The following is a 24,246-nucleotide window of genomic DNA, read 5'->3' as shown; positions in this document are numbered from 1 at the left end:
TAAACCCCACTGAAAAAAGAAAGGCCTGCAGTCCACTGAAAGATTACTTCAATGTGCAAGTACAAAATGATATCCCAATGGATGTAGCTTTCTACTCTATGAATTACAAATCATATGCCAGAAACTTTTCCAACAGGTAAGAAAGACTATCAATAAATAACTTGCCCTCTACATATAACATTTCATGGTGGAAATTGTTTCCATGATACTTTAACTAAAGGGATTGTTAAAAGGCGGTAACTACCCTCCACTATTTTGTGAAAGTATATAGAAACATGCAGTGTAAAAGGAACAGCTTCCTGTCTGAAAAAACCTTGATGAATGGAGAATAGTTGTGGTATTGAAAGCAAGAATTGAGAGGCACGACTGGACAGAAAAATAGCTGATGTGGCCCCATGAGGGATTAATGAGGAAAGAGTATTTTGAGAGATGATAGATCATTAACCAGCTCACAAGGGGAACCTTAACCTGAAAAAGGCAGACACGAGCAGTGCCGAGAAAGGAAGTAAATTTTTTTTTTCACCATGAAAATGTTCGTGTGCAAAAGGGTTATTTTAATGAAAGAGCAGATGTCAGCAAATCTTAACCAAGGTTATTCAATCGGAGTTCATGAATGTAGTTCATGTCGGTTTGGAAATTAAGTACATCACAGACTTCACGTGAGCCAGCACACATTGATTGAGTAATTGTAATTGATTCAAATGACGCACAAGAAGTGAGACTACAACATCCCTCGGTGTAGCGCACACAGAACGATCACATAAATTACTCCAGTACCAAGCCATTTGACCCAGTCAACTTTGGTGGTAATCCTGTCTAGTTCTGGATCCCACCTTTTATTCATCTGTCCTTCACCTAAACTTTTCTTGAATGTTCACACGATTCTGCTTCAATTAGCATTCCGCTGACTCTTCAATGTCGGCAAAGGTTCAAAAAAAGATTCTAGATAATAACCATGTGCAGCAGTTGAGTGAGGTAGGTCGTGGAATCCAAGCTGATTTATATTCTGAGAAGCTAACATTTATTTTACAGGTTAAGCTGTTCAAAGATGCAACTGAAAATACAATTACAACATTTAGTTATTTTGTAATTGCATGGTGGATGGAAATGGTGACTTCTGATTTTAAATTTCCCTTTGTTTAATGCGGACACCGATACAGAACTAGATTGGCAAGGGGAAAATAGCAATACAAAAAATCTACAATGCACTTCCAACTGTAAGAGTAGGTAACATTTAAATGGAAGTACATGACATTTGACCATAGGGAGAAATATGATGCCAACCTCAGGATAAGCCATTTTAAAACACCATCGCCAACCTTCTCCACGCTCACCTTCAACGTATAAGGAACATATAATGATTTTGCCGAAGATCAATACCATCCTCCCTGCCACTCCTTCACTTTAGTTGTTGGGCCAACCCTCCCTGTACAGCCCCAGTCCTGAGATTGCATCTTTCTCTGGATCACTTGGTTAACCCATTTGGCTTTCACAGAGTTTATCTTATTTACAAGACCCAGTCCCTGATCACTTAATTTTATTCTGTCATCGGTTTCTCTTTCTGGCTTAACGATGGCTGAAACAATTAACCTCTTCTCAGACATTGTCCTTCATGTTTTCCCTTCTGCTGTCATTATGCCCTCATCTCAAAGGAGACCTCTGACCTCACTATCATTGCAAATAACTGTGTGCACCTCAGCTTTGGTAAAGAAAAAGTTCTCAACATAAAATATTAACTGTTTTGCACAAATGCCGACCTGGGTATTTTCTACTTCAAATTTCCTGCATCTGCAGTACTTCATTTTCCCTTATCCTATATTGCCCTTTCCCATCCACATTCCTTAAAACTGTTGTCACTTAAAATTCATGACTTTGTTCCTTTAGATCACCTCAAACTTGATGATCACACCTCAGTAAAGATAAAGCACTTACTGGAGTCACAATAAATAGACATGATAATCATAAACTTCCTCATTCTTCTTAAACCAGTCAGGCAAAATTGACTACATCTGCTGCATATGATGTTTATTTGAGGCAAAACATTTGCTTGGTTCTGTTCTGCTGGAGAAGTCAGGTTTCAGCTAAGGAAAGACAGGGCGGTTGATAACGTTCTGAAAACTTAAGATGGAAGTACTCTCAATTATTTAAGTGTCATTGGATTATTTCTACTATTGGTGAAGAAATACAGCAGTTTAGAAATGCAAATCAATCTCACCCAAATGTTGTGATATGGATCAGTCTTATTTCCTGGATCAAAAATAAGACAATTCCCACCATAGCCCCTCTCAGGCAAAGGCACCCCCAATTTTGAATCGATGAATTTCATGAACTGACGACCATCCTGAACAGTCTGTGGGAACAAAAAAACAGCACTAAACAAATGCTGCACAAACATGGCAGGAATCATTATTTCTCCATTAAACCCATTTAGTTTGGGGACCTGAACTCATGCCAGGTCCTAGGCTTCGGTACAACTGAAGATAAAAGTTGACCATAGGCATTTAAGCGCAAGGACACAGAGTTAAAATTTAAGGATGTAACATCATCTCCCCCTCCCAACTAATCTATAATAAAAGTGGTTATGTCAACCCCCCCTTCAAACAGCACTTTCAGCCCAATTCACTGCCATTTAAGTAAACCAGCGCATGCACTCTCAATGGTCGTCAGTCAATGGCATTTTAGATAACGAGCTATGGTCTGAAAAATAATTGCCAGCACCTTGGTTGGAATCTTCAGCATGCAGTCTGACCAAAGGCAGACTTTATCAGCACACTATCAGATGCAAGTATTACAAAATCTACTTTTCCACTGCCATAAAGTCACCATTGCAATTCTTCACCATCAACACATCAATGGAATAACCAACATATTTGCACTAGAGTTAAGTGAGCTATATATTTTCAAGTCTAACAAAATAACAATGGCCTTAAAGAAAAAGAGTCACAGACTCAGAGTGGTGCAGCACAGGAACATTCCCTTTAGCCACCAGGTATTCACTAACAAGCACCCAATTACATTTAGTTTCCCCACATTCTCACAAAGTCCCCATAGATTTTACTGTTCACCTGCACACTAGGTGCAATTTAGAGTGTCCAATTAGTACAGATACAGAGATACAGCATGGAAACAGACCCTTTGGCTCACCATGTCCGTGCCGACCAGCGATCCCTGTACACGAGCACTATCCTACACACTAGAGACAATTTACAATTTTATCAAAGCCAAATGACCTACAATCCTCTACGTCTTTGGAGTGTGGGAGGAAACCGGAGATCTCGGAGAAAATCCACGTTGTCACAGGGCGAACGTACACACTCCATACAGATGGCACCGTCAGTCGGGATAGAACCCGGGTCTCTGAGGCGGTTTAGCAGCACCTCTACCGCTGCGCCACTGTGCCGCCCTCTATGTCCCAAAAATCTATTTTTGGGAATGTGTATGGGAACTGGAGGAATCACATGTGGTTACATGGTAAATATGAAAGTTTTACACAGAAGTAACCAAAGCCAGAACCAAATCAGGGTTAGTCGAGTTGTAAGGCAGAAGCTCCACTAAATATGCCATCCTCCATCCTTCTAATCTCAGGCCCAGAGCTATCAAACGCTCATGTTTTTCTTTTGCACTAGCTGATGTAATCTTACATGGTACGATTCGCTTGGATAGCATGCATAATAATAAGATTTTCCACTATATATCAGTAACATGACAACAATAATAAACCAAACTATCTTTCTCACCATTAACACTAATCCCATTTGTCCACATCCTTCAGCGGCCTGCCTCTTCAAGTGCCTGTGCCAGTATGCTTGTTATTATATAGAGAAAATACTGCTCTGCACAGAGGCTCATTGTCTGCACAGCCTCAGATGCTAAAAAAAAATAATCACAGTTCCAAGAAGAAAAACAGCTTTGCTGTTCATAACCAGAAATGAAGGCCACCAATGTCCATTTCATCCCCTCTGTCCCATAACTAACCAAAATACATTACTGATGTTCAGGCAAATTCCTCAACAACAAATGGATGGCAAAGCAAGACACAATTGAATGATTGTGTTATTTTAATAGATACTGCTAGCAACATTCACCAGGCAAATGCAGTGGTCTTGCTCATAATGGGGTGTGGAAGAGGCGAGAGCAAGCCGGAAATTTGCTTGCGAAATCAAAGGCAAGTAAGAAAAGGCAAAGTAAAGGACACTCACTGTTAGAATAGTTTAGTTTATTGTCACATGTATCAAGGTGCATACATACATACCGAGCCATAATGTAATTTGGTGCAGGACAAACAAGGAGAAGAAAAAAAGGTGTCAGCATCCAGCTTTCTTCCACTATCTCATGGAAACATTGTGCCTTATAGACAGCTGCAGTTATACTTTCTGCTTACTCAAAGCATAGTAGGTAATACGTCTTTTAAATATTGTAAACAATAATCTAATACAGATATTTTATTGCCTTTATATAAATATACCACTAACAAATGAGGTGATAACATTTCATAAGGAATATCTGTCCCATTTCAAAATAACATCCAGCAACGAAATTTCTTTTCTACAAGATAATCCTTTCTACAACACCATGCACTTTTAACTTGCATCTTGTTGAAATCTGAATATTACATCTTAGTATACATGAATAATAGCTGAATAGCGAATTTAAAAAAATACTTTTTACTCGTTTAAAAAAAAAAAATGTGTAGGCAAACAGGTTGAAAACATTAACTGTATTCTTCCTTAAAATTCAGGTCAGCAGCAAATAAGGATTCTTTAGTCAAGTTTAGAGATACAGTGCGGAAACAGGAAAAGGACAATTTACATTTTACCAAGCCAATTAGCCTATAAACCTGTAGGTCTTTGGAATGTGGGAGGAAACCGAAGATCTCGGAGAAACCCCACGCAGGTTACGGGGAGAACGTACAAGCCCTGTACAGACAGCACCCGTAGTCAGGTCTCTGGTGCTGTAAGGCAGGAACTCTACCGCTGCGCCACCGTGTCGTCTTATGACACAGGCGTACACAGGTCAGTAACCCAAATCACGGAATCGCGTAGTCTTTCAGCACAAAAAATGTGAATATCAGCTAAATGGGGAAGTATAACTTAAGTACATATGTGATCACAAGTAACGGCCAGGGTAGTTAACATAAACAAATGCTTGCACCAACCTCTTAATCCTTAACAAAGTTATACATATTTTATAGAGTTCACTGGCATTTATTACATATCATGGCTGCCCTTAAGGTAATGAGGAAAATCATAGCATCTTGCTTAGAACACTGCTAGAACTTCAATTCAAAGCTTAATTATGAAATGCACACAGGATTTTTTTTAAATAGATTTGTGGAAGATCAATTTATTTTTGTCCAAGAGAAACAATATTGATCTGCTTAACTGAAGAATACCTCAAGTTGCACAGAAATGTACAAGAAATATAAAAATGCAAGAGTTTTTACAAGTAGACGAAGAGGAAAAGACTCTGGCATTTTGCATACATGAAATGTCCCATATTTATGGAAGTCTATTTTCTATGGCTTTTCGAAGACCAAAATCAAATCAAAATCTTTTGAAGCTAAAGGTCCAAAGATCTGGAATGTTTCATAATATTTTGATTATTTTGTTCAATTAATTATTTGAACAGGCAAGATCCCACGGGTAGATATGTAAAAGATGTTGAAAGATATGGGAGAAACTTGAACAAAAGTCACTGATTAAAAATAAGCCATTGTAAGGCAAGGTGAAAAAAACTCAAAACTACTTAAAATCCTCCTTTCAAAGAGCAATCAACGTAGGATTCAAAGAGATAAAGGTAGATAGAAATTTGATAAATCAACGTGGAAAATTTACCGCAGATGGACAGGAATAAGGAGTTAGGATAACTATCCAATTAGCCCTGGCCATATTAAATAGTGGGGCATGTTTGAGGGATTGGGTGTCGTATTCTTGCGCCAATCTGAATGCTTGTTTTATGGCCTACCACCTTCAAAGACCCTGTGCTTCTCCATTGTAATGAAGAGTCCCAGTGATTTACTTTTGACAATTTAATTCATTCATCCCCGAAAACACTTAGTTGAACTCCTCAATGGTCAGAGATGAAAGGCATAGAGCTATCAGCAAAGAGCGAGTAAAGGGCCCGCAAGTTTTGGATTTTGTGTCTGAATGCTGACTGAAGTCCATGGTGATATCCCAAATCAGCTCTGCCACGGGAACCCACCATGGGAGTCGTCATGAACAATAGGGGTTTGCTAGAAATCCCCAACACTTGCACTTACAATGTTACAACTCAAATGAATCATGAGTAACATTAATTTGAAAGGTTATTTCAAAGAAGAAAGGCAAGAATCTGGTCTGTGAATTATTTGGAACATTTAATTTTTTTAATGCTTACAGAATACAAGTTCTTCATTTTATTTTTAATTGTTAAGCCAAATTCAGGGGCACATTCAGAAGCACTGATAAAACTTGCTTTGATAAGCAGCAAAGCTAGAATCCCAAATGTAGCCAGTCAAACTAATGTAGATTAGTCACCTATGACTTACTGATGAGTATTCTCACCTCCAAAGCCAAATATTAAAATTTCATGTCCCATTGCAGAACTAATGAAACTTTTTTTTAGTGGAGGCACAAAAGCAGAATGATCACCAAGATCCATAAAACCTTAGCTGGCCACACAATGATAGCCTCATGATTCCAACAGTGGCCATTGGGGTATCGTTTTTTTTAAGGAGACAGTTTTATGGAGATATTCAAAATCCATTTCAAAATAAACCTTCAGAGAATCACTAGTTTGTTGTACAATACCCTACAAGACACAGTAATGAGTGCAGGACAAAGGTAATCTACCTTTTCAGCAGAAACAAGGAATTGCAGATAGACACAAAGTGCTGGAGTAACTCAACGGGACAGGCAGCATCCCTGGAGAGAAGGAATGGGTGACGTTTCAGGTCCAGACCCTTCTTCAGACTGAGAGTCAGGGGAAAGGGAAATGAGAGATATAGACCGTGATGTAGAGATATAGAACAAATGAATGAAAGATATGCAAAAAAGTTACAATGATAAAGGAAACACGCCATTGTTAGGTGTTTGCTAGGTGAGAACATGTGTGTGTGTGTGTGTGTGTGTGTGTGTGTGTGTGTGTGTGTGTGTGTGTGTGTGTGTGTGTGTGTGTGTGTGTGTGTGTGTGTGTGTGTATGTGCGCCTGGTCGGTCGATCCAGCTCGAGGCCATCCAGGCGAGTGCCCTCAAGCTTAAAGGTCGGAGGCGCTCTTCTGGACTCGCGAATTAGGTCGCCCAAGTGGGACAGGCCCTTTACAATCCAATAGTAAGAACAATGAATTCTCCACTTTTAACTTTATAAACCTACCCCCTCTCCTATTCTTCCCCCAAATTTGTGACTCTTCGATCCTTTTATCACACTTGTGGCTTTTCATCTCTGACCTTTGCCCAACCACCTGCCTATCATAAAATCCTCCTCACCTGTATCAACCTATTACCTGCTACTTTGTTCTGCCTGTCCTCTCTTCTAGCTTTCTCTCCCCCCCCTCCCCCCCCCCCCCCCCATATCAGTCTGAAGAAGTCCCAACCCAAAATGTCACCTAGCCATGTGTTTTCCAGAGATGTTGCCTGACCTGCTGAGTTGCTCCAGCACTTTTTAGCAAGTTTTATGTGCAAATAATAATCAGAAGGATGAAGAACACAAGCCTATGGACATCATGCAATGAATAATCCAGATGTCTGCTCAAAGGTGACTATATCTCTACTGAGCTATGAAATGAGCATTACCCAATATTATTAATACATAATAAAGCCCAAGGTTGTTTGAGCAAATCTGGTTTAAAAATAAATCAGTAAAATATTGCATGGGATGCTCGTGGATACCTTCGCAACTTCATACCAATTATTAAATTAGAATGCACAGAGAATAGTTCTTTTCAACTTCAGCCTAAATATTAGGTGCCACAGGCAAAGAACAAACAGCCACCCATAAAAAGCAATTGTTTCTTCTTTTTAATGTATTGTTGCATGAAATACATTTCTAGTTTAGTTTAGAGATACAACGCGGAAACAGACCCTTCGGCCCACCAAGTCCACACCGACCAGTGATCCCCGTACACGAGCACTATCTCACGCACTAGGGACAATTTACAAATTTTTTTTTTTTACAGAATCCAATTAAACTACAAACTTGTACGTCTTTGTAGTGTGGGAGGAAACTGGAGCACCCGGAGAAAACCCACGCGGTCATGAAGAGAACATACAAACTCCATGCAGACAGCACCCGCCGTCAGGACCATAGTCGGGATCGAACCTAGGTCTCTGGCGCAGTAAGTTAGCAAGTCTATCATTGCACCACCATAGTTGGTTGTGCATTTGATAAACAAAACGCTACTCCCTCACCTGCTGCTTCTCACATCAAATATTGAATTACAGAGACATGGCTGCAAGAGGGCCAGGGATAAGAACTGAATATTCAAGAATATACCTCCAATCGAAAAGACAGACAGGTGGGCAGAGGTGGTGGGGTAGCTCTGTTGGTGAGGAATGAAATTCAGTTCCTTGCAAGAGGTGACATTGAAACAGGAGATGTGGAGTCAGTATTGATAGAACTAAGGAATTGTAAGGGTAAAAATACTCTAATGGGACATATCTACAGGCCCCCAAACAGTAGCCTGGATATTGGGTGCAAGTTGAATCAGGAGTTAAAATTGGCATGTAGCAAAGGTAATGCTACGGTTGTGATTTCAACATACAGGTAGACTGGGAAAATCAGGTTGGTGCTGGACCCCAAGAAAGGGAGTTTGTGGAGTGCGTCCGTGATGGATTCTTAGAGCAACTTGTATTGAAGTTTACCAGGGAGAAGGCAATTCTGGATTTAGTGGTATGTTATGATAAAGGATTTGATAAAGGAACTTGAGGTTAAGGAGCCATTAGGAGGTTAGTGACCATAATATGGTCAAGTTTAATCTACAATTGGAGAGGGAGAAGGGTAAATCAGTGGTGTCAGTGTTACAGTTGAATAAAGGGGACTATGGAGCCATGAGGGAGGAGCTGGCTGGAAAGATACCCTAGCAGGGATGACAATGGGATGAACAACAATGGCAGGTATTTCTGGGAATAATACAGAAGGTGCAGGATCAGTTCATTCCACAGAGGAAGAAAGATTCTAAGGGGAGTAAGGGGTGACCGTGGCTGACAAGGGACCTCAGGGACAGTATAAAAAAAAAAAGTACAACGTAGCAAAGATGAGCTGGAAGCAAGAGGATTGGGTAATGTTTAAAGAGCACCAGAAGATAACTAGAAAGGCAATACGGGGAGAAAAGATGAGGTACGAAGATAAGCTAACCAATAATATAAAGGAGAATAGTAAAAGCTTCTTTAGGTATGTGAAGGGGAAAAAATGGTTAAGACCAAAGTTGGACCCTTGAAGACTGAAAAAGGTGAATTTATTTTGGGGAACAAGGAAATGGCATACGCGTTGAGCAGATACTTTGGATCCGTCTTCACTAAGGAGGACACAAACAATCTTCCTAATGTACTTATGGGCAGAGGATCTGAGGTGTCGGAGGAACTGAAGGAAATCCACATTAGGCAGGAAATGATGTTGGGTAGACTGATGGGACTGAAGCCTGATAAATCCCCAGGGCCTGATGGTCTGCATCCCAGGGTACTTAAGGAAGTGGCTCTAGAAATCGTGGATGCATTGGTGATAATTTTCCAATGTTCTATAGATTCAGGATCAGTTCCTGTGGATTGAAGGGTAGCTAATGTTATCCCACTTTTAAAGAAAGGCGGGAGAGAGAAAACAGGGAATTATAGACCAGTTAGCCTGACATCGGTGGTGGGGAAGATACTGGAGTCAATCATAAAAGATGAAATAGCGGCACATTTGGATAGCAGTAACAGGATTGTTCCGAGTCAGCATGGATTTACACGAAGGGGAAATCATGCTTGACTAATCATCTTGAATCTTTTGAGGATGTAACTTGAAAAATGAACAAGGGAGAGCCAGTGGATGTACAGGTGCACAACCTTTTATCCGAAGATCCAAATAACGAAAACCTCCGAATAGCGGACATTTTTTCGGTCCTTGAAGAAAGGTCCTTGAAAACGTTCACCGAGGGCGGCCCGCAGAGGTGACAGCGGAACCACCGGTCGGTCCTCGAAGAAAGGGGAACTAAATCCCCATTCATAAAAGAGAAGGTGAGGGTATATTGCGCGGGAGGGTTAATAATTGACAATATGCTGCTGCCTGCCTGCTGAGTTTAAAAGTTCCCACGGTAGACTCACGATACACAGTGTATCGTGAGTCTTGCGTGGGAACTTTTTAACTCAGCGGGCAGGCAGCAGCAGATTGTCGCTCCCTTCAAATTCACCCCCACCTACACCCCTCTGCTTCCCGGCCATGTGTGTGACCCCTTCCCTCCCCTCTCCAGCTCCCCGCCCATTGCACCGGCGCGGGGGCTTTGCACTGTCTTCACGTCGGCGATGCCAGTCACCGGAGACGTCAGGACCAATGGGACACCGACCCCCAGGCCCACTGCAAGCACGGAGATCCCAGAGACCCACAGCCAGCAGCAGCCCAGCCCCGTTCCAACTCCAGAGGAAAACTGCAAACTGGCCGGAGACATCAGGACCACCAGAAACCGCTCCCCGATGGGCCGCTACGGCGACAAGTGGCAGTTCGCCCACAGCCCGAGCTGTGCCCCCTCATCGGGACACCGACCCCCAGGCCCACTGCAAGCACGGAGATCCCAGATCAGCAATTCCAGCCCAGCCCCGCTCCAACTCCAGAGGAACACGCTCCCCGTAGGGGCAGAAGTTGATGGTGTGCAAGGTACGTCTTGTTCTTGGGGTCGCGCAGCTCGGGCTGTGGGCGAACTGCCACTTGTCGCCGTAGCGGCCCATCGGGGAGCGGATTCCTCTGGAGTTGGAGGGGGAGGGGGGTATTGTGCTGATTGATCGCCCCCTACTATCCCAGGGACAGGGAGACAGGACGTTCACCGAGGGCGGCCCACAGAGGTGACAGCGGAACCTCCGGTCGGTCCTCGAAGAAAGGGGAACTAAATCCCCATTCATAAAAGAGAAGGTGGGGGTACATTGCGCGGGAGAGTAGGAATCCCAGGACAAAGTTGAGTGAGCATTCACCGAGGGTGGCCCGCAGAGGTGACAGCGGAACCTCCGGTCGGTCCTGGAAGAAAGGGGAACTAAATCCCCTTCATAAAAGAGAAGTGGAGGGTATATTGCCCGGGAGGGTATATCGCCTACCTGGAAGAAACCGGACATTTTTTCCAGGATGTCGTCTGCACACCAAAGCTCACCAAAGCTCACGTTTGGCGCCAAATGCACGTCGCCTCTGCTGCACACGGATATAAGAGTGTGAAAATGTCGCCTTTGGCCGCCTAAGGGCATGTAGCCCCGCTAAGGTGACATGAGTGCGAGAGGTGATTCAATGCTGCGGTCACATTTACAAATTCAGGAATTCATTCAACACACTGCATTTCATACAGACATTTATTCTGCAAGAAAAACTACATTGAAGACTCAAACTCGCGACCGAGGAACTGCCGGGATCAAGGCGCAAACTCGCGACCTTGCGGATATGAGCCGAGCACTCTACCACTGAGCCAGCCATTAAAATCTACGCTAAAAAATTTCCATTCCGAAGGCCGACAAATTCCGAATTGCGAAAAGTGTCTGGTCCCAAGGCTTTCGGATAAAAGGTTGTGCACCTGTAGCAATCTTGGACTTTCGGAAAGCATTTGATACGGTTCCACATAGTGGGCAAAATTAGGACACATGGTATTGGGGTAGAGTACTGACATGGATAGAAAATTGGTTGGCAGACAGGAATCAAAGAGTAGGGATTAACGAGTCCCTTTCAGAATGGCAGGCAGTGACTAGTGCGGTACTGCAAGGCTCGGTGTTGGGACCGCAGATATACAATATACATCAATGATTTAGATGAAGAGATTCAAAGTAACATTAGCAAATTTGCAGATGACAAAGCTGGGTGGCAGTGCGAACTGTGAGGAGGATGCTATGAGAATGCAGGGTGACTTGGACAGGTTGGGTGAGTGGGAAGATGCATGGCAGATGCAGTTTAATGTGGAACAATGTGAGGTTATCCACTTTGGTAGCAAAAACAGGAAGGCAGATTATTATCTAAATGGTGTCAAGTTGTGAAAAGGGGAAGTACAACGGGATCTGGGGGTCCTTGTTCATCAGTCAATGAAAGTAAGCATGAAGGTACAGCAGGCAGTGAAGAAAGCGAATGGCAGGTTGGCCTTCATAACAAGCTGAGAGTATAGGAGCAAAGAGGTCCTTTTGCAGTTGTATAGGGCCCTAGTGAGACCACATTTAAGAATAAGGAGTAAGCCATTTAGAACAGAGACGAAGAAACACTTCTTCACACAGAGTTGCAAGTCTGTGGAATTCTCTGCCTCAGAGGGCGGTGGAGGCCGGTTGTCTGGATACTTTCAAGAGAGAGCTAGATAGGGCTCTTAAAGATAGCGGAGTCAGGGGATATGGGATATAGGGAGAAGGCAGGAACGAGGTACTGATTAGGGATGATCAGCCATGTTCAAATTGAATGGCGGTGCTGGCTCGAAGGGCTGAATGGCCTATTCCTGTACCTATTGTTATTGTTTACCCAAGCATCCATTTGTTTCCTGTGACAAAACTTGGTATTTTACATGAAGTAATAAAACCCATCCAAACTGCTGAGAGTAATAAACTTGGCATCAATGATCATGATCATTTGACAATCAACCGTCTCAATTGCCCCACATTCTGATTCCTTTGGCTGCCAAACAGTTAGGTTTAATGAGAAAGTGAACAAATATAGATTTAAAATTCAAAGCTTTCACTTGCACCTGTACCCTTTGAGAACTGTTGAGGGTCCTGCAATAATTTAAACAACTTGCAAGGTCTTTAAATATTTGGACACCTCCTTATTGCCTAATTTTACTGGATGAACATTGAAAAGCTGAAATTTTCAGTGAGAAAGACTAAAATATGTAAAAGTAGTTTTTGATTCCATAACAAGCTACTGTAAACATCCACAGAACCTTGAAACAGAACATGTATTCTATCAGCTCAACATTGATTCACAGTTAATGAAATATCTTATAATTGTAGCAACTGCTTTAATATTTTATAACTTATTTGTTCATTGGATGCGTAACCTTGCTGCACAAGGCTTATGTACAAAAGCATGTAAACATACAAATAATAGTTAGAACATTAAAATATATATCTGAATGACAAGGAAATAGGAGGTATAATGTTCCCTTAGCACAATAACAGATAGGAAAAATGATAATTGAGAGTTGAAATAACTGTAAACCTTTTCATTGCACCAGTGAAATAGAGCACCTTTGAAGATGGAAGGACAAATAAGGCCGCAATAGCTAGCATAATCCTTGGCCTCATGAATAGTTTCACTGATTGCAAAAGCAGAACATTGCTAAGCTTTAATGATTCACCAGTTAAAGCTCAATTATATTATTGTCCATCTGGGCACCACAATTTAAGGTGGATGGCAAAGTCATGGAGAGGATGAAGAGGAACTTTACACGATTGTTAAACAAAATGTAAGAAATTAGTCATTTGAAAGTATCGCTCAATTTGAAATTGTTCTTCTTGGAGAATAGAAAGTTAACGTAGATTTTGCAGCAATTAAGATGATTGAAATAGTGGGTAACTGTTACCAGTAGAAGTGTTGGTAACCAGAAGTCATCTGAAGTAATTAGTTGAAAGGACAGAAACAGAATTGAAGGGTTCAAAATATTGTTGTAACAATTAGCCATCTGACCAGATCATGGACCAGACTTTGAGATGTGTCACAAAATTGATTCGTCATACACCAAGGTATAGGCTCTTCAACCCACTGATTCCACAAAAAAACAAGCACACATTTACTCCTACACTAATCCCATTCTATTCTCCTACCTTCCCTTCAACTGTCCCTGAATTATTCAAATCACATATAACATAGGGGTAACTTAGTGATCAATCAACCTACCAATCCTCATATTTTTGGAATGTGGCAAGAATCTGAAGAAAACCCAGATATTCACAGGCAAACTCCACATACATCACCGGAGGTCAATACTGAACCCAAGTGGTTGGTACTGCAAGGCAGCACCATTACTAGCTGTGCCATTGTGTCCCAGTGCTTTCAACAGCAACCTGGTTAATTCCCATTTTATCACAAAACCTGGTTAATCTGATTTTGTTAACAATTTTCACTTTCGTTCATGAAAAGTTACTTAGAGTTCAGCCAGGAAAACATTTCCACAATTAAATGAAGCTCTTTGGAAACAAAGCGATTTTTTTATCTCCTTAGATAAAGGTCAATGCATCTTCTACTTGCAGTTGTAGGGTAGTATAGTTTTGTGAAACCACAGCTCTAAACTACCATGATGAATCAATTGGTCAGATCACACAAACCACAAAGTTATTCCTAACTACAGTACACTGTCCCCAGTGTTCGTAGCAATTTAACCCTTGAGCAGAGAAACCAAGGTCAATCTAGTTTTGATATTAAAGTTCAGAACAATTAATTGTATTCAAAAGATTAAAAAAACATGAATAAACCTTTATAAATCACCATTTGAATTAATATTCACGATAACAGTATGGTGGCAATGGGAAAACAACACTCGTCTCCTTTCCAATGTTCAATGTTAACCACTCTCGGGTCAAATGCAACACAAATGACCAGATATAAAGTGATGGGACCACAATGCAGTTAAATACCATTGTTTGCTTCACTAAACCAAGCTAACGCACAGAACCATGTTCAGTCTTTCAAATCTGCCTATAATAGAATATACATTACTTCTAAATGAGCAGCTTTGCCTGCAGTCACTCTTTTTGGCCATACTAGGTGGAGGCGTCAACCATAAAATGGAATTTTAAATAATCTAAATTGTTCAAGATAGTTTAGATGATTCACTCCCTATAAATTGGCTAAATATATTTGGTAAAATAAAGTTGCAAAACATATGAAATTGTTTTGGACAACAAGTCAAGACGCTCGAAACCGGCACTATTAGGAACTGATTGGAGGCGAAACACAACAAATTTGGATCACAGAAATTAACCTCAGTCATACTTTTCTGAGGAGGAGAAAGCTTATTTTTAAATATAGATACTCCCTAGATCATGTAATGATTCATAGAACTGTCTGCAACCCAAAGTTTGTGTAACGTCACAAATGTGTCGACTAAGATTGCAAAGGTTGCACAGGTAGGTTAATGAGCTACGGATTAGTACAGATCCTAGTTAATTTTAGATCTTAATTGGAATTATCCAATTAGTATAGCTGACCCAGAGTTCAGGACCAGTTTGTTCCAGTATGAAGGGATAAGGATGACAAGGTAAGGGAACCTCCGATGACCGAGAGTAGTTGTAAATTTGGATAAAAAGAAAAAGGAAGCATGCACAAAGTTTAGGAAGATTAAATTAGACTGGGCCATTGAGGAAAGCAGGGAAGAAGTCAAGCAGGGAACTAGAAGGGACAAAGGGAGCCATGAGGTGTTGTTGGCAAGTCAGATTAAAGAAATTCTAAAAGGCTTTTCATACATACATTAAAAACAAGAAGATAACTATGGAGAATGTGGGACAACTAAAGGGTAAAGGAAGGATTTTATGCTTGTGGTCGGAAGATTTGGGCAAGGTACTAAACGAGCATGATGCATCTGTACTCATTAACGAGAGAGGCAGAGGACACTATAAACGGTGTGGGGTATACTAATTTGAGATCAAGGAGCTGGTGTATCTCCTGAAAACATCAAGATGGATAAATCCTCAGGGCCTGGTGGGATCTACTCCAGGTGATTTAAAGAGGCCAGAGAGGAGATTGCAGGGGCCTCGATGAAGACGTTTGTATCCTCTCTAGCCTCGGGTGAGTCCGTAGAGTAGTCAATGTCGTTTCTGTGTTTAAGTAGAGCAAATCCAAGATCACATCAATCATACGGAAGCAAGAGGAGAGGATTCTTTAAAATAGGATTTAATCATATTTGGAAGAGAATGGGCTAATTAGGGACAGTGAGCATGGCGCTCTCCATGGCAGTTCACGTCTTGCTGACATGATTGAGTTATTTTTGAGAATGTGACAAGGGTGATTGATGAGGATAGGGTAGTGGATGTTGTCTTCATGGATTTTAGTAAGTCATCTGGGAAAGTCCATCATGATAGGCTGATCCAGAAGATTAAGATGCACAGGATCCACGGTGGTTTGGTAGTTTGGATGCAGAACTGGCTTACACACAGAGAACGGTGGTTTGTGGTGGAAGGGTGTTATTCTGGCTGGAGGTCTACAAGTGGTGTTCTGCAGGGATCTGTATTACAACCCATGTTGTTTGTGACTTATACAAATGACTTAGACATAAATATAGAATGGTTGGTTCGTAACTGTTCCGAGGATACCAAATGGTGGCGCAGCGGTAGAGTTGCTGCCTTACAGCGAATGCAGCGCTATCGGTGTGTTGTCTGTACGGAGTTCATACGTTCTCCCCGTGACCTGTGTGGTTTTTCTCCGAGATCTTCGGTTTCCTCTCACACTCCAAAGACGTACAGGTTTGTAGGTTAATTGGCTTTGGTATAAATGCAAAAGAAATTTGTCCCTTGTGGGTATAGGACAGTGTTAATGTGCGGGGATTGCTCGTTGACGCGGACCCAGTGGGCCGAAGGGCCTATTTTCGCGCTGTATCTCCAAATTAAATGAGCAGCGTTGCAGACAGTGAGGAAGGCTTTCACAGGATATAGCAGGTATAAAACAGACACATATATGGGCAGATCAATGGCAGATGGAGTTTAATCTGAGCAAGTGTGAGGTGTTGCACTTTGGGAGGTTGAATGTAGGAAGAAAATATACAGTTCCTGGCAAGATCCTTTACAGCATACAGAGGGATCTTTGGGATCCAAGTCAACAGCTCCCAGAAAGTGGCACCGATGAAGGCAAGCATATCATATACCTCCTTTACCACTCTATGGATAGCGGTAAAGCAGGCATATTGTATGCGGCATATTGTATACTCAATTGCGGCATTGAGTATAAGAGTCAGGAAGTCATGTTGCAGCTATATAAAACGTTGGTAATGTCACATTTGGAGTATTGTGTGCAGTTCTGGTCGCCATATTACAGGAAGGTTGTGAAGACGTTGGAGGATGCTGTAGACGTTTACCAGATCATTGCCTGGATTAGAGGTTAATGGAAGTGTTTAATATTGTGAGAGGCATGGAGAGGTAAGCCGTCAGAATCTTTTTCCCCAGGGTGGAAGTGTCAAAGACGAGAAGGCATCCTTTTATCATCAGAGGGGAGCAAGTTAAAAGGGGAAGTTTTAGAGTGCAGTGGACGCCTGGAACGTGTTGCTAACGGTGCAGATGGAACAGATAAGAATAGAGCTTGAGGCTTTTACATAAACAAATTGATTATGCAGGGAATGCATAATCATATACAGGCAAAGATTAGTTTAACTTGGCATCATGCTCGCCACAGACATTGTGGGATGAAGGGCCTGATCCTCCGCTGTATTGTTCTATGTTAGTATAGATTCGTACTACAGATGCAAAACATGCTATGGGCATTGCCAGACCATAGAGTTGTGACTTGTCTACCATTCCCGGAGTTATTAGTAGGAATGGTTGTTTATGATAACACTGAATTCATAACCTAAATGTGCATCCATCCACAGATGCATTTAGCAGTATGATTGTTTACACATTTGCCCGGATTTTTATAAAAAATCTCCTGTGTAAAAGTGCATGTAGATGCTTGAATGTGCAGTTATTCCCTTGCACAAATAAAATATAGCATTCCTGATTTTGAGGAATGAGAAATAAAGAATTCAATAAAGATATACACAACACATAAGCGACGTGTCGAATAAAGCAAGATTCGATATTGTCGCCAATATTGTTATTGGCCAGATTCTAAGCTTAATAATAATTCAATGGAATTCAACAATAAAGAGCAAGGGAACCACTGAAAAACAGCCAAATTTCAGATTTGCACTGATTCAAATGGTGAGAGCTGCACACTGAATTACCAAGGCCCCCACCAATAAAGACACACGGATGAAATGAAAAAAGTGGTGCAAAAATGTTGAGGCCAAACAAAGCGTGGAACATGGAATAAAGCACAAATGCAAACCAGGCAAAGGAATGCCTACTCAGTCACTCCCTTGATTACAATGCAAGCCTCTTAAAAGCTTAATGATTGAGTAGTCGAAAACATGTCAAGGATATATGTATATTTGCTAGAATCAACAGATTGATTGCAGTGTTCATAAATCTGTGCCATTCAAATCAGCATTTAAACTATTTTAAGGGCACAATGTCAACACTCACGCCCCAATAGAAAACATCTTAACTAGACGTTATCAACACAATATTTACCATGATTGCACTGAATATTGCAGTGTACAAACATGTTACCTGAAAAAGGGTTTACTTAGAATGCTTCAACCTCATATGAAGAAATAAGGATTTTTCTCTTACCTGAAAAAGTATGAAGATGAGAAACAGCTCATATACGACACTGACACACAACCAGAATCTCCAGTATGCTGCAAGAGAGAATACCCAAATTCAGAAAACATGTAGTAAAATAATTATTTTAAGTTTACAGATATAGCAATGCGCTGCTTTTAAAGAGGATGGCAAACAACTGGATACTGTTAGACAGCCTTACTATAACAGACCCAGACTTCCACATGTAGAACATCTTCCTAATCCTCCAGAATGGCAAAACTTTCATTAGGACTAATAATAATTGGTGTGTTCAAAAATGGTGATAAACCAGCATTACACCCAAAATTTTAAGCCTCCGGACATCAAGCAGCAACTATTTGGGAAAGCTGCTTCAAATGTTTTCAGGAAATTTGCTGCCATCCCATGCCTTTACAGAGAACAAAGGCAAACACTGTTTACTAAAATTAATCTGTTTTTGTAAACATGCAAGCTTTGAAAATTAGGAATGTTCTTTAAACATGAAAAGCATTGAGAATTTCCATAGCCAACAGGAAGAGCAACTATGCCTTCGCAGAAAGTGCAGCTTTTCCATTTGATTTCATTATGCTTATGAAAGCTGCATATTTCAGCAAGGTCACATGCTACTGCAATAATGTGCTTCGATTTGCAATTTGTTTCACATTCACAGACTAAGGGCTTAAGTAAAAGGCTTCAAATCTGTTATCCAGATATTAGCCAAAGCAATACGAAATTCATTTGAGCTGCAAATGGGTATTCAACTTTAATACACATGTGTAAGCTCTGGGGACCAATCAAAATAATATTTGAACTACATCTCAGAAGGCCAATACATTAGGGAATGTTTTTTTTTTAAATTTATCCCTTGCTGATGCACCTCCTTGCATGTGCAGCACAGAAGCAGAAGTCACCCAGGGCAAAGACATTGTATTCTAGTCTGTGCTAAGCAAGATATGTTTGGGCCCAGCATGTGAGAGCCAAAGAAAAGACTCATTCAGTTAGAAACACTGAATAGATGGTCTATCTCGACTTCTCCAAAGATCCCATCATCAGAGAAGCTAGTCTTCTACCAGACATGGTTCACTCCATAAGATATCAAGAAACAACTGGGAGCTCTGGATGTTGTAAGGGCCAGAGAATTAGACAACATACCGCCTGTTGTACTGAAAACTCATTCCCCGCATCATGGACACAACTAATGTGCGTAATTGATAAAATGCAATACAGTACACTGCTAGAAAACCTGGCCATCTCCCAAACCACAGCCTCTAATAGCAAGAAGGACAAGGCCAGGAGGTACATAGGAGCATCAGCATGTAGATTCTCCTCTTATCACTGCTCCTTCCTCGTGACTGGGTGGACATCCTAGAACTCCCTACCCATCACAATTGTAGAAGTACCTCTTCTTGATGGACTGTAGTGATTCCAGCTGGTGACACACCAACAACCTCTCTTGGGCAATAATAAACAGGCAATAAATGCTGGCTTTGCCAACAAAGTCTGTTCGAAAAATATATTTGATTTTTGCTGGAATGATGCAGGTGTATATCACTTCCTTAACCGTGCTTCTGGGGACAATATTTGGTGTTACGTTTTCGGTCACATGGCGCTCCAGAAGCAAGTGCAGAAGAACATTCCAAAATAGATTATGCCTGCTCAATTGGAGAAATCGGGGATGGCCAAATACATGTGTAGGAAGGAACTGCAGATGCTGGTTTAAACCAAAGAGACACAAAAATGCTGGAGTAACTCAGCGGGATAGGCAGCATCTCTGGAGAGATGGAATGAGTGACGTTTCGGGTTGAGATCCTTCTTCAATCTGATGTGTGGGGAGAGGGATACATAGATAAGGAAGCGCAAGGTGTGAAAACAGGACAATGGGGAATGGAGATCGAGGAAAGCGTAGAATAGATCATTGTTAGATGGGAGAAGGTAACAACAAAGCAAACACTGACAATGGAGGAGGCCCAGGACAGAAAGTTCAGTGTGGGAATGGGTGGGGGATTTAAAGTGTTGAGCAACTGGGGGATCCGGTAGGTTTATGCGGACTGAGCCGAGGTGTTCAGCGAAACGATAGCCAAGTTTGCGCCAAGCCATCGATATAGAGGAGTCCACAGCTGGAGCAGCGGATACAGTAGATGAGGTTGGAGGAGGTGCAAGTGAACCTCTGTCTCACCTGAAAAGAGTCCTTGGATGGAGGTATAGGGACAGGTGTTGCATCTTCTGCAGTTGCAGGGGAAAGTACCGGCGGAGGGTGGTTTGGGTGGAAAGGGACGAGTTGAGCAGGGAGTTGCGGAGGGGTGGAGAAAGCGGAAAGGGGTGGAGATGGGAAGATGTGGCTAGTGGTGGCAAAAATGTCGGAGGATAGTGTACTGTATGTGACGGCTGAACACATGCTGGGGTGGATTTATATAAGAGGAAGGCCACAGGAATGACAGCTTTTTCAAAACAAAGATTTGCACCAACGTGAATTTTCAAAGTATGCAAGTGAGATGCAACCTTGGTTACGGCAGTTTACTTTTAATGAACTATTACTGTGCACCATCAGAATACTGCATCAATTTATAGGCACGCAGTTAGGGTGAAAAACTCAGAAAACTAAAGAGCAAATCCCAAGACACCTATCAGTGGCTGACAATTCTGTTGATAGGAGTGTTCTGCATTAGTAATAATTTTCAATGACTCTCCTTAGCTACTGCACATATCTACTGTTTTCTCAATTTATTCTAGATTTCCTTTATTCACGCGTTTCACTAAGATGAAAAATCAATGGGACATTTAAGTCGGAGAAATGTGTTGCATGAATGGAAAACCAGAGAGGTCCTTCAGGGATGCAGACTCGATGGCCGAAGGGCCTGTTTCCACACTGTATCACTAAAGTCTATAAAGATAAAAGCATGTTAACGTTGAAAATTAGGACTGATTGCAGAAACATCATTGCAAAGGAAAGTTCATCAGTAAAGTAACCAATGAGGCTGCAGAGACTTTATAGCAGCCTGGTAAAGAAGATAGACACAAAATGCTGGAGTAACTCAGTGGGGCAGGTAGCATCTCCGGAGAGAAGGAATGGGTAACGTTTTGGCTCGAGACACTTCTTCAGACTGGTGTAGAATATTGTCAGACTGGCCTTTTAGATACTATCATCTCAAAGGAATATACTAGAAATGCTGAACATGATTCTTAGGTTGGGCATTCCATTGTCTTCAAGGGGCTGACCATTCCTGAAATAAGGCACGAACGGTTTAAGGCTCATGAAATAGTGAAATAGAATTATTTCCATGTATTATTAACATGAAACAAATGTCCTACAACTACACGTCAGCGACATATCAATTTGACTCAAGAGATATGACATCAGTTATGCAAAGATAAAAGCTACAAGTAAATTTAGCAAGATAACCAGATAAATTTAAGCAACCAAAGAGTTACAACACTTTTACGCATTCTCTTCCAAAAGATTCCTGGGTTGCACAAGAGACTGCAGATGCTGTAAATGGAACAAAAAAAAAACTACTGGCGGAAGGAACTCAACAGTTCACACAGCATCTGTGAAAGCAGAGGGATGGTCAAAGTTTCAGGTTGAGACCCTGCTTCAGTATTCATGGGTTATATGCATAAATATTTCTTTAAAATTGGAAAACAGTTTTAAAACTAGAATGTTTGAGACAGAACTGGCAAGAACCATACCTGGGTGAGGTCTGGAAAATGGCCCATCTTTTGCTTGGGTGACTCCAAAACACAAGAACACAAGAATGCTGGCAACAATTCCTCTGCAAGTCAAACAGTAAAATGAGAAATCTGCTCAAGGGTGCAGTTGATCACAATTGAAATCTGAGGTATTTAACATCCTTGCAAGTGTTCAAGGTTCTGAACCCAAATACATCTCGAAGGGAAAAAGATGTTTAAAATTAATCCCTCCCTTCACAAGGTACTCAAAATTCTAAACACGTAAACATGTATTAATGCTCCCACTGTAAGACATGATTGCTAATGTCTAGAAAGGAGAGTGCCCCAATGTATCCTGAAGTGATGTTGTTGTTGCCAGAGGTGACAGGTGCATGGAAGAAAGGAGACATGATAAATGAGTGAGAGCGAGAGCAGTTTCAAAAACTCGACAACAGACTGAGAACTTTGATTCCTCTATGGTTTCATTTCCTACGATTAACAGTTGTTCCTCAAACCAATCTGAAAACCCGACCATCTCTGGAAATCTGGCCTAATCAATAGCACGTTAACAACACTGATGTACTTCAGCACACTGCGAAAGCATGAGAATTCATGAACTTCTTAACACTCGTCTATAACCAACTCATTGCTCTGGGAAGACAGGTTTCATATTCCATTGCTAGGGCTCAGACATCATTACATTTTAATAACTTTATAATTAAATGTGAACTCTAAATTCCAAGTAAAGGCCTCTTATTTCCAGTTCTAGTAAAATGCAATCTTAATCAATGCTTTCTATTCATGTCTGACACTGTCAGTTTAATTGTTAGGCGAGATCATTAGACTATTACAAGTGTAAATGGATCTTGTACATGAAATAACCGCTTACAAGCATGCAGCTGCACCCCAAATAAGATGGGAAAGTTCCCACCTCACAGGGTCAATGTTACGGACTATTTTGTGCCAAACAATTCTTGCGCATGTCTCAAAGTTTTATCCAATTCCTCACCATATCCCATCCCTTGTGCTTACTCCTGGAGTTTCTGATCCCCCCTCCAGACGTTAAAGGATACATAATATTGTAAAGAAAACTCTCCTTGTACGTAGGTACAATTTTAATAGTCAGAATCACTCTGAAATGAAGCATGAAGCAGAAAAAAATCAAAGATCAGCATATTAGAATGAACAGAGGTGGGAAAAGTAAAGTATTCCATGCAAGATAGAAGTTTTTAAAAAACACACTTAAAACTGCTTATACATTGAGTTCTCTACAGGAAGCTTCTGCCCTAATGGCAGGTGCCTGATTCTTCAAGAACTTAATGTAAAGCTAGGCATGGGGACGTTGAACCACTTGGATATATCTGGATCACAAGCAATCCAGATTGATTCCTGGCATGAAAGTATGAATAGCAAAACCTGTATTGTCTAAGTATAGAAGAATGAGATGCACCTACATTGGAATATTAAAACATTCCAGCCACATACTTGTCTCTCCTTTCGGCATTTCAAAGGAATCACTCCCTTCAGACTGCCAGGTCACTTCTCATATCCACAGCAACCACTCCCCATGTAAGGCACTACCTGTACAACAATATCCTTCCACCTCTTCCTTTCCCACCATCCAAAGACCCAAATAGTCTTTCAAGGCGAAACAAGGATTCACCTACTCCTGCACTGTTACGATAAGACCCATTTGGGTGGATTTTCGTGGATGGAGTAATTGGAGGGGGGGTGAGGGAGAAGGAAAGAAGGGTAGGAATAACAACATAAGCTTGGTGTGATTGATGGAGGTAACCAGGGGCTGAGGAAGATGAGAAATTATGGGATAGGGAGCATGGGACCTGTGGAAAAGACATCAGGTGTTTCCAGATTGTCTCGATTTGCTGCAGTAATCTGATTATTATTGCCCTTGCTAAATAATCCTGCATTAATGGTTTACAACACCATTCAAGGATAACATGTCTAGTATCAACAAGGTATCATTGCGCGCTTCAAAATAAAAGGGACCTAAAAATTAATTGGGGTAGTTCGGTTTATTTTAACTTGACTTAACTGAAATTGCATTATGGATGGCAAGAATATGAGAACAATTATTA

The 24,246-nt window shown here is 41.3% G+C and overlaps 1 protein-coding gene across 1 annotated transcript in view; it reads right to left on the bottom strand.

Annotated features, from left to right (window-relative positions):
* Positions 1 to 24,246, bottom strand: part of ptdss2 (phosphatidylserine synthase 2) — a 63,139-nt gene that overhangs the window by 19,696 nt on the left and 19,197 nt on the right. Inside the window, exons 3-5 of the mRNA XM_033039176.1 lie at positions 22,172 to 22,254; positions 18,494 to 18,561; positions 2,216 to 2,350 (exon numbers count right to left, since the gene is read on the bottom strand). Coding sequence (XP_032895067.1) covers positions 2,216 to 2,350; positions 18,494 to 18,561; positions 22,172 to 22,254 — 286 coding nt within the window. The remainder of the gene's footprint in view (positions 1 to 2,215; positions 2,351 to 18,493; positions 18,562 to 22,171; positions 22,255 to 24,246) is intronic.

This window comes from Amblyraja radiata, chromosome 20, assembly GCF_010909765.2.
Source record: "Amblyraja radiata isolate CabotCenter1 chromosome 20, sAmbRad1.1.pri, whole genome shotgun sequence".
In the NCBI taxonomy this organism is placed as follows: Eukaryota; Metazoa; Chordata; class Chondrichthyes; order Rajiformes; family Rajidae; genus Amblyraja; species Amblyraja radiata.
This window is presented reverse-complemented; position numbering and strand designations above follow the sequence as displayed.